At 41.7% G+C, this 11,147-nt stretch overlaps 1 protein-coding gene across 5 annotated transcripts in view; it reads left to right on the top strand.

Annotated features, from left to right (window-relative positions):
• The window catches only part of nhsl2 (NHS-like 2), a 405,566-nt gene extending 395,464 nt beyond the window's left edge, over window positions 1-10,102 (top strand). For 4 of the 5 annotated variants that reach the window (XM_072270705.1, XM_072270706.1, XM_072270708.1 and 1 more), the window contains 2 exons: window positions 6,479-6,617; window positions 9,178-10,102. In XM_072270705.1, coding sequence (XP_072126806.1) covers window positions 6,479-6,617; window positions 9,178-9,520 — 482 coding nt within the window. In that variant the 3' untranslated portion in view covers window positions 9,521-10,102. Of the gene's footprint in view, window positions 1-5,819; window positions 5,894-6,478; window positions 6,618-9,177 lie in introns of those variants that run through there. The other variant, XM_072270709.1, reaches the window with a different exon arrangement.
• Window positions 10,103-11,147: the final 1,045 nt, after the last annotated feature.

The raw sequence follows: 11,147 nt of genomic DNA, 5'->3' as shown, positions 1-11,147 counted from the left end.
CCTCAGACCAAAAAGCCTGCTTGCATTTACTCTATCTCTACACCTCATAATTTTGTAAACCTCTATTAAATCCCCCCTCAATCTTCTACATTCCAGGGAATAAAGTCCTAACCGATTCAATCTTTCTTTATAACTCAGGTCCTCCAGTTTTGTAAACTTTCACTGTACTATTTCAATCTTATTTACATCTTTCCTGTAGGTAGGTGACCAAAACTGTGCAGATTACTCCACATTAGCCCTCACCAATGTCTTATTCAACTTCAACATAACATCCCAACTCCTGTGCTCAGTATTTTGATTTATAAAGGACAATGTGCCAAAAGCTTTCTTTACAACCTCATCTATCTGTGATGCCATTTTCAATGAATTATAGACTTGTATTCCCAGATCCCTTTGTTCTACCACACTCCTCAGTGTGGTACTTACAGTATGAGACCTAGTCTGGATGGTCCTCCCAAAGTGCAACACCTCGCACTTGTCTGCATTAAATTCCATCTGCCATTTCTCAGCCTAGTTTTCCAGCTGGTCCAGGTGCTGCTGCAAGTTTTGACAGTCTTTCTCTCTATCCAGTACGCCTCGTATCCTGGTGTCATCTGCACATTTGTTGATCCAGTTCACCACATTTTCATTCAGATCATTGATAGAAATGAAAATCGAAAATGGACACACACCAGTCCCTGGGGCACTCCACTAGTCACAGACCTACAATCAGGGAAATGACCATCTACTATCATTTTCTGGCTTCTCTAGCAAATCCAATGTCTAATGCAATTTACTACCTCATCTTGAATGCCAAGTGACTGAACTTTCTTGACCAACTTCACATGCCAGATCTTGTCAAAGGCCTTGCTGAACTCCATGTAGACAACATCCATTGCCTTGCCTACATCAACTGTCCTGGTAATGTCCTTGAAAAACTCTGAGATTAGTTAGACACGACCTACCACGCACAAAGCCAATTTGCCTATCCATAATTAATCCCTGTCTATCCAAATATACATATATCTGGTCTCTTTGAATATCTTCCCATAACTTTCCCACTACTGAAGTCTGGCTCAAGGGTCTATAAACTCCTGGTTTATTTTTAGAGCTTTTCCTAAACAGCAGAAAAACATTAACTATTCTTCAATCCTCCAGTACCTCAACTGTTGCAAAAGATGATTTAAATATCTCTGCTAGGGCCCTTGCAATTTCTGTACTTGCCTCCCCAGGGTCTGAGGGAACATCTTATCAGCGCCTGGGAATTTTTCCATTCTGATTTGCCTCAAGGCAGCAAACACCTCCTCGTCTGTAATCTGTATAGGGTCCATGACCTTGATGCTGCTTTGCCTTATTTCTATAGACCCTACGTCCAGCTCCCGGGAAAACACAGATACAAAAAAATCTATTACCACATCTCTTTTGGCTCCATGCATAGATAACCATTTTGATCTTCCAGAGGACCAATTTTGATGCGATCCTTTTTCTCTTAACATATCTGTAGAAGCCTTTCGGATTCTCCTTCACCTTGACTGCTAGAGCAACCTCATGCCTTCTTTGAGCCCTCCTGATTTCTTTCTTAAGTGTTCCTTTGCATTTTTATACTCCATAAGCACCTTATTACTTCCTTTCATTTCTTAAAGCCTCAATATCTCTTGAAGACCAATGTTCACTAAACCTGTTATCCTGACAGGCACATACAAGCTTTGTACTCTTTTTTAAAAAAAATCACTTTTGAAGGCCTTCACTTACCAAGTACACCTTTGCTAGAAAACAGCCTGTCCCTGTCCACACTCATCAGTTCCTTTCTGATACCATGAAAATTGGCTTTTCTCCAATTTACAATTTCAACCTGAGGACCAGACCTATTCTTTTCCATAATTACCTTATTCTGCTACACATGGTTCAGTTACCTGCCCTGTCACATTCCCTAATAGGAAATCAAATATTGCGCACACTCTCATGGGGACTGCTATGTACTGATTAAGGAAGCTTTCCTGAACGCATTTGACAAACTCTATCCCATCTAGTCCTTTTACAGCATGGGAGTCCAAACCAATATGTGAAAAGTTAATATCGCCTACTATCACAACCTGTTTCTTCCAACAGTCTGCGATCTGTATTATCTATAAGTTTGCTGATGATACAATAATTGTTGATGGAACTTCAGATGGAAATGAGAGTGTGCACAGGAGTGAGAAATACCAACTAGACGAGTCGTGTCACAGCAACAACCTTGTACTCAATGTCAGTAAGACAAAAGAGATCATTGTTAACTTCAGGAAGGGTAAGACAAGTGAACAGAAGTGAAGAGAGTGAGCAAGTTTATGGGTGTCCAGATCGCATGAGGATCTAACATGGCACCAACGTATTGATGCAGCTATAAAGACAAACCAGCTGCTATATTTCACTAGGAGTTTGAAGAGATTTGGTTTGTCAACTAAAACATTCAAACACTTCTACAGATGTACCATGGAGATCATTCTGACCGGCTACATCACTGCCTGGGTCAGTGGTTGGGGCGTGGGGGGTGGCGGGGACTACTGCACAGGACAGAAAGAAGCTACAGAAAGTCAAAAATTAGTCAGCTCCATTTTGGGCAACAGCCTCCGTAATACCCAAGACACCAAGACACCTTCAAGGAGCGGTGCCTCCGAAAGGCAGCATCCATTATTATGGACCCCGTCACCCAGAACATACCTTCTCATTGTTACTGTCAGGAAGGAGATGCAGAAGCCTGAAGACACACACTCAGCAATTCAGGAACAGCTTCTTCCCCTCTCCCATATATTTCTAAATGGGCATTGAACCCATGAACACTACCTCACTTTTTAAAAAATATATGTTATTTCTGTTTTTGCACTATTTTTATCTATTTATTCAATCTACATATATTTACTTACTGTAATTGATTTATTTATTTATCTTTTTCCTTTCTATATTATTATGTGTTGTATTGAACTGCTGCTGCTAAGTTAACAAATTTCACAACACATGTCGGAGTAGTAAACCTGATTCTGATCTCTCTACAAATTTCTTCCTCTAAATCCTTTGGACTGTTGGGTGGTCTATAATATAGACTAATTAAAATGGTCATATCTTCCTTATTCCTCAGTTCCACCCATAAAGCCTCACTAGACGTGTTCTCCAACCCGTCCTGACTAAACAGTGCTGTGATATTTTCTCTGACTCATAACGCTTGAACCCCTTCTGCTCTGTCATGGAACCCTGGAATATTGTGCCAGTACTGCCCCTACCGCAATGAAGACCAACTAATGGCTACAATATCATAATTCCATGGGTTGAACCATGTCCTGAATTCATCCGCCTTTCCTACGATACTTCTTGCGTTGAAATATACACAGATCAGGACACTAGTTGCACATTGCTCAACCTTTTGATTCCCGACTTTGAGGTCTTAACAACATCTGTCTCCACAACCTCTCCACTATCTGTTCTAGCACTCTGGTTCCCATCCCCCTGTAACTCTATGTTTCTAAACCACCCCCACCCCCAACCCCTGTGCAGTACTAGCAAACTTTCCCTCTAGGATATTAGTCCCCCTCCAGTTTAAGTGCAAACTGCCCCTTCTGTAGAAGTCCCACCTTCCCTGGAAGAGAGCCCAATAAAAATGTGAAATCTTCCCTCTTACATCAACTCCCTACCCATGTGTTAAACTGTATAATCTTCCTATTTCTGACCTCACTAGCATATGGCATGGGTATTGTTCCTGAGATCATAACTCTTTAACTTAGCACCTAGTTCCTTGAACTCACATTGCGGAAACACATCCCTCTTCATGCCTATGTCATTGGTACTATATGGGCTACATCTCTGATTGCTCTCCATCCCATTTGAAAATGCTGAGGATTCAATTCAAGATGTCCTGGACCCTGGCACCCAGGAGGCAAAATACCATCTGGGAGTCTCATTCTCTCCCTCAGAACCTCCTCGCTGTTCCCCTAACAAATGAATCCTGTATCACCATGGCTCACCTCTTCTCCCTCCTTCCCTTCTGAGCCACAGAGCCAGACTCAGTGCCAGAGACCTGACCGCCATGGCTTTCCTCTGCTGGGTCATCTGTCCCAACAGTTTCCAACGTGGTATTCCTATTACTGATAGGGATGGCCACAGGAGTATTTTGCATTGTTGTTTAACCCCTTCACCCTTCTGACTGTCACCATACTCCCTGTATCCTGCACCTTGTGTGTAATTACCTCTCTACATGTCCTGTCTATCACCCCCTCAGCCTCCCAAATGATCTGGAGTTTATCCAGAAACAACAGGAATTCTGCAGATGCTGGAAATTCAAGCAACATACATAAAAGTTGCTGGTGAACACAGCAGGCCAGGCAGCATCTCTAGGAAGAGGTGCAGTCGATGTTTCAGGCCGAGACCCTTCCGTCTCGGCCTGAAACGTCGATTGCACCTCTTCCTAGAGATGCTGCCTGGCCTGCTGCGTTCACCAGCAACTTTTATGTGTGTTGCTGGAGTTTATCCAGTTCCAGTTCAGATTCCTTAATGTGGAGCATTAGAAGCTGCAGCTGGATGCACTTCTTGCAGGTGAAGTTGTCAGGGACACTGGAGGTCTCCCTGCCTTCCCACATCCCACAAGAGGAACATTCAACTATCCTCCCTGGCATCCCGACTGCTCTAAATGAGCAATTATAAAGCAGGAAACAATAAATAAGCAGAAAGATATCTCCCTACAGCTTCTTGTCTTCTCTCACTCAAGCCTCTTCTCGCTGAAGATCTAAGGAGCTATATCCTCAAAGTCCCCACTCCAAGCACTGTCCTCTCCAACAAAGGCCACTCTACTTCCCTCTGGCTTACTTTATTTTGCAATCTCCAATGAACCCCAATCTCTGATTGGCTGTTGTTCGAATCAGAACTCTCACGAAGCACTGCTTTTTAATGCACACTGGCCATCCTGTGCAAGTTGCACCTTCCTTCACTCCTAATCTCTGATTCACCGCTATTCAAACACCAAAATTCCTCAGAAACGCTGCTTTTTATGCACACTCTCTGACCTGAGTGAGTTACCCCTTCTTTGCAATATATTACAATTTTAACTTTCCTACCTGTGTACTCTGCATTACCTCTTACCATAGCTGATACCAGAAACTAAGTTTCACATAGAAGTCCTATGTTCAGAGAATCCAGGTAGGTAAGTTAAAATAGCAATATTTTGTAAAAGTTTGGGCATCCTTTTATTTTTGGTTTATGATTGATGATGTCATAGGGACCAATCAGCTTTGAGTTCTGAGGTGTCACCATTTATCTCAATAAATATGGTGAGCTAAAGTGTCATGTAGATTCACCTAAAATCTGATGTGACAAGAAATGGAATTTTCCTATTTTTGTTTTAATCTAATGGAACTTTAGTTAATGCACAAGCTTCAAGAGACTGTTTTCCTTTTCATTAGAGTTTTTGCTGACAATGGTAGGGCTGAGAAATGGGACAGAGAAGTGTGCTGCTGGCTCCAAGCACATTTCTGAGCGGTAGGAACAAATGGTCGTCAGTCTTGTTCCAATAATCATGATCTGATTTCACCATAAGTATTTCTAAAACAAGAAGCTTAATTCACCTTGACATAGAGCAGTATGAAGCTTTATATAATTGTTGCTGTTCCATTAAGTTCATATTTAATGACAATTTGAGATGTGCTTAACACGCTGGCAGTGACCTCATTCAGCTCTCTAGGAAGACTCTTGGCTGTGGTCATCCATATAATCTGAGAGACAAACACCACCCAGTTCCCAGTTGGAGCATCCACCCATAGAACATTCTGATCTCGAAGAAAAAAATGTCCCATTCTTATGTGACTTTGCTTAAACAGGGTTCTTGAAATGCTCCTCCATATTCACTTGGCCATCTAAGATGAGTGAGGAAAGGAAACATCTCAAAGAAGGGGTAAGTGACTGAAGGTTTCTTGCAGCTATTGAATAGTATGGTGAAAAGAGAGTAGCCATCTATTGCAAAGATACTTTCCCCTTGCTTAAGTATAAGCAGTCTGCTTAACCATAGCTGCACTGGCATTTCTGCTAAACCATTTTATACAAATACCCAAATGGCAAGATTGTTTGGATATTACCTTAAGGAAAATACTGTTTGATTTCCTTCCCAGAAGGAGGCTTCAAGATTACTCTGGCTGTCATTAACTTATGTGGCAGAGACGATCAAATTGGAGTTACTTGGTCTTAATGGCTCAGTAACACAAGTCACTGAATCACTAAACTGCTTAGGTTTCTAAGATGGTTTAATCAGACAATGTAGCCCAGATGCAGGTGCGCATAGATCTACTAGCAAGTCATGGTATCTTTTGGTATTTTTTGCTTCTTGTAGTTTAGATTTTCTGGGTGCTATACTTTGGATTCTGATATCTAGTGGTGTACACAACTGAGTGATTTTTCCCATTGCTGCATCTGCACAAATGTTGATTTAGTTGAAGTCCTTAGGGACCCCACTAATAGTTGAATTCTATCTCATTATCTCTAGATATCCCCTTGAATCCAAATGCTAAGCAGAGAAGTCCCACGGATGCACAGGGTGGAGAAGTGATGGAGGATGATGATGAGGTCTTTGTCTCCTCAGGCGCCCAACGCTCCACTGAAGATCTCTTTACTGTTATTCACAGGTAAGGAAGACATTGAGGGGTGGGCATATGAGCAAAAGTAATGGATAAACACGAGCTTCCTCGATGCCTATGGGGTGAAGCTGGTGATGAAATATTCAGTCTATGTGGTGTTCCAGCTGATCTTCCTCCAGATTTATGGCAGCAGACCAGGAGAAATCCCACAGAGGTCCCAGCAATTGCTCATTTTTAACTGAGTAGCTGATATGATGCCAGCTCCTGTGGGGGCGGCTTGTCAACTAAATAATTTCACACTCTCAAAATGAGATTGTCTCTAGTTGAGACTGTAATCTAGTACAGTGGGAATGTCACTTTTGGACTAAACAATAATTAATTATGCTGGAATACAATTCACTATTACCGTTGATACATTAGAGACTATTTTATTGCGATTTCCAACATTACAGCTTATAATAGTGGGACTATTAGTGACTGGAAATAGCATATTATAGTTGAAATTTTAATCACTTATATAACAATGGGATTGTCAATAGCCAATTTTACCGTCTAGTACATTGGGATTAGCACTGATTGATCTTACCTCCATTTGTTTGGGATTTTTAATAACTAATATTTTAGGCTGAAATGAAAATGTCACTTTATGTTGGCATTGCCAACAATATTGAGAGCTGATGTAGGGCATTGACATAAAACATTGACTGGTTCTTTGCTTTCAACTGCTCAACCCACTGAATGCCTCCAGCAGATTTCTCATTGCTCCAAATTCCAGTGTCTGCAGCCTTTTGTGTCTCCATGTAGAGTGGATAGGGGAGAACCAGTGGATGTGGTATATTTGGATTTTCAAAAGGCTTTTGACAAGTCCCACACAGGAGATTAGTGTGCAAACTTAAAGCACACAGTATTGGGAGTAAGGTATTGATGTGGATAGAGAATTGGTTAGCAGACAGGAAGCAAAGAGTGGGAATAAACGGGACCTTTTCAGAATGGCAGGCAGTGACCAGTGGGGTACCACAAGGCTCAGTGCTGGGACCCCAGTTGTTTACAATATATATATTAATGACTTGGATGAGGGAATTAAATGCAGCATCTCCAAGTTTGCGGATGACACGAAGCTGGGTGGCAGTGTTAGCTGTGAGGAGGATGCTAAGAGGATGCAGGGTGACTTGGATAGGTTGGGTGAGTGGGCAAATTCATGGCAGATGCAATTTAATGTGGATAAATGTGAAGTTATCCACTTTGGTGGCAAAAATAGGAAAACAGATTATTATCTGAATGGTGGCCGATTAGGAAAAGGGGAGGTGCAACGAGACCTGGGTGTCAATATACACCAGTCATTGAAAGTGGGCATGCAGGCACAGCAGGCGGTGAAAAAGGGGGATGGTATGCTGGCATTTATAGCGAGAGGATTTGAGTACAGGAGCAGGGAGGTACTACTGCAGTTGTACAAGGTCTTGGTGAGACCACACCTGGAGTATTGCGTGCAGTTTTGGTCCCCTAATCTGAGGAAGGACATCCTTGCCATAGAGGGAGTACAAAGAAGGTTCACCAGATTGATTCCTGGGATCGCAGGACTTTCATATGTTGAAAGACTGGATGAACTAGGCTTGTACTCGTTGGAATTTAGAAGATTGAGGGGGGATCTGATTGAAACATATAAAATCCTAAAGGGATTGGACAGGCTAGATGCAGGAAGATTGTTCCCGATGTTGGGGAAGTCCAGAACGAGGGGTCACGGTTTGAGGATAAAGGCAAAGCCTTTTAGGACTGAGATTAGGAAAAACTTCTTCACACAGAGAGTGGTGAATCTGTGGAATTCTGTGCCACAGGAAGCAGTTGAGGCCAGTTCATTGGCTATATTTAAGAGGGAGTTAGATATGGCCCTTGTGGCTAGGGGGATCAGAGGGTATGGAGGGAAGGCTGGTGCAGGGTTCTGAGTTGGATGATCAGCCATGATCATAATAAATGGCGGTGCAGGCTCGAAGGGCCGAATGGCCTACTCCTGCACCTATTTTCTATGTTTCTATGCATTACAATGAGATTGTTAATGTCTAGTCTTACAATACATTATAGTGGAATTGTCTATGACTGATGTTATATTGCATTACAGAACAATTGATAATCATTGATGTTACATCTTTGAGGTTGTCACTAACTAATATTATAATAAATTACACACGGATTTCCAACTATTGACTGACTTTCAATTGGACTAAAATCATCCATTGGTCGAAAAACAAAACATAAAGATTAATGTTTTCATTTCACACGCTCTTCCTGCTGAAACACCGATATCCGTACTGGGCTAAACAAGATTTATTGAATCTGTCAGCCAATGTAGTATCATAACAGTTATAACTTCTATTAACCTATTCATCATTGACTGAAACAGCTTTTATTTGATGTGTGCCATTCTGTTAAATGATTAGGAAAAGATTTCCTCTGTTCCCTGGACTTGAAGACAAATGTACCTTCTCCTTAGTGGGTCAGCCTAACTCACCATGAGTTGTAAAGTAGTCCAGTCACACTCAGCTATATTTGGTATAGAAAGCAAAAGGAGTGGAGAGTGTCCTGTTTGAATTTTATTTTATCATGTTTTGGCTAGGTCGAAGAGGAAAGTGCTCGGCTGGAAGGAGCCCGGAGAATCTTTCACTGTGAGACAGGTGGCTACTTCACCTACCAAACCCATCACAGCAGCCCCTAGCACTGGGTTCAAGCATGCCCCCTCGGCTAATGGAAATGGGTCCAAAACCAGCACCAGTAATGAGAACTTTAAGGCTCTGTTGCAAAAGAAGGGTGGCAAGCCTCCAGCAGGTGCACGTATGTCGGCAGCTGAGCTCCTGAAAAGTACCAACCCACTTGCAAGAAGGATTGCGACAGAGTTCACACAGGAATCGGAGAGATGCCAAACAGAGCCAGACTCTCCTCAAAAAGCTTCAAAGTGTTAGAGCTAAAGCAATTCCGGGAGAGTCAGGAGAGGTGGTTCGTGACGAACATAAAGTTTCAATTTTTGCCAAATCATCAGAGCTGTAATCTGCTAAGAAGGGAGTTAACCTTGCAGAATAATACACATTGCAAGCACAGAGGATGTGTATTGTTCAATTAGGACCCCAGAGAAAGTTGAAATAATTAGTTCATATATTTTAAGTGCAAACTAGTTTTGAATCAGCGTAAGGTGATGATATGAGAAGATCTTGATATGAAGCGAGTTTTAATTGAACTGGAAAAGACTGAACTTTGAAAATACACAATGGATGAGCTACATTCCAGCCTGGCGCACTAAGTGTACTATAGCCTTATTGGAACTGAACTTTTAAAAATAAGTTATGTGCATGACTCTGCTCTGTTTATAAATATTACATGCATCTCCAGTTATTACTGTATTACTGCTTAACAACTGCTGAGTTATCTAGCAGTAAACACAATTTGCGTGCTATGTGTGTGTGTGTGTGTGTGTGTGTGTGTGTGAGAGTGTGTGCACGCGCACATGCGTGTCTGTGTGTGGTGGGTATACATGCATGTGTGTCAGGGAGGGGTACAGGGTGGGTGTAAATGGAGAGTGGGTGTGGGGGGGGAGGGTAAGTTGGTAGTTTTGTACTCCAGACACAATGATAGAAAAGTTTCTTTTTCCCCAAGAAATGTTTGGAGACATTTTTATTACAAGATTCCTGGGGAGAAAACAATATCGTCAGGAAACCCTTCAGCACCACACTGCCACTGAGTCTGCATTCACTTTGTGATTCTTGACCGACTATGAAACTCCAAGAGAAAGACTTTTCCTTCAGATTGTAAAATAGCCGCTTTTACCCTGTGACAGCGAGACTATGTCCCGAGACTCATGAAATCTTTCCTTTGCCTTTTTCCCCGTTTCTCCATGTCTTCCCTCAAATGACAACTGAGGAAACAGAGGGAGAGGTAAAAGCAGTGGTTCCAGGGGGTATAATGCTGAGGTCTTGCAAATGGCTTGCAGTTTGCTATTTTTTTTTATTATTTGCTTAAGAAACAGTTGTTTGCCTGATCTGTAATGTTTTTGGAATAGTGCCTCCTATTTTGCTGTTATTTTTTACATATGTAATATGGCATCAATATATGAATTGTTTCAGAGTTTTCAGAACTAGATGAAAGGAGAGAAATATAAACGTATAGGCTTTTAAAGGAACTGTGTGCTGCCTTTACCATGATATAACATAATGATTTGAATGTAAAAGATATCAATGTCTTTAGCCTTGGTCTGAACTGGCTTGCTGGTCCTTATCTGACATATTATTTAAATATTTCAGAAATTCTTAGCCCTGGTGTTTTAAAGGCTTATGTTTTGTTTTATTTTATTCACAAGGTGAATGAAGTCTGTTCGAAAAGGAAAGTGAACCACATCTTGAGGTGTAAACTTCTTAATGCACACCCAGAAGCACAATCCAATTTAACCTGGCTAGAGTCAGAGCTGAGGTCCATTCACTAGCCAACCCACTGCTGAACCCCTCCCAAATCACCACAAGCATTCTGCTCTTTTTTTTAGTCCAGAAGCAAATTAATGTCCATTCAGACTCTTAGCCAATACTATATCCATTCCACTCT

This window comes from Mobula birostris, chromosome 10 (genome assembly GCF_030028105.1).
Source record: "Mobula birostris isolate sMobBir1 chromosome 10, sMobBir1.hap1, whole genome shotgun sequence".
NCBI classification, from domain to species: domain Eukaryota; kingdom Metazoa; phylum Chordata; class Chondrichthyes; order Myliobatiformes; family Myliobatidae; genus Mobula; species Mobula birostris.
This window is presented reverse-complemented; position numbering and strand designations above follow the sequence as displayed.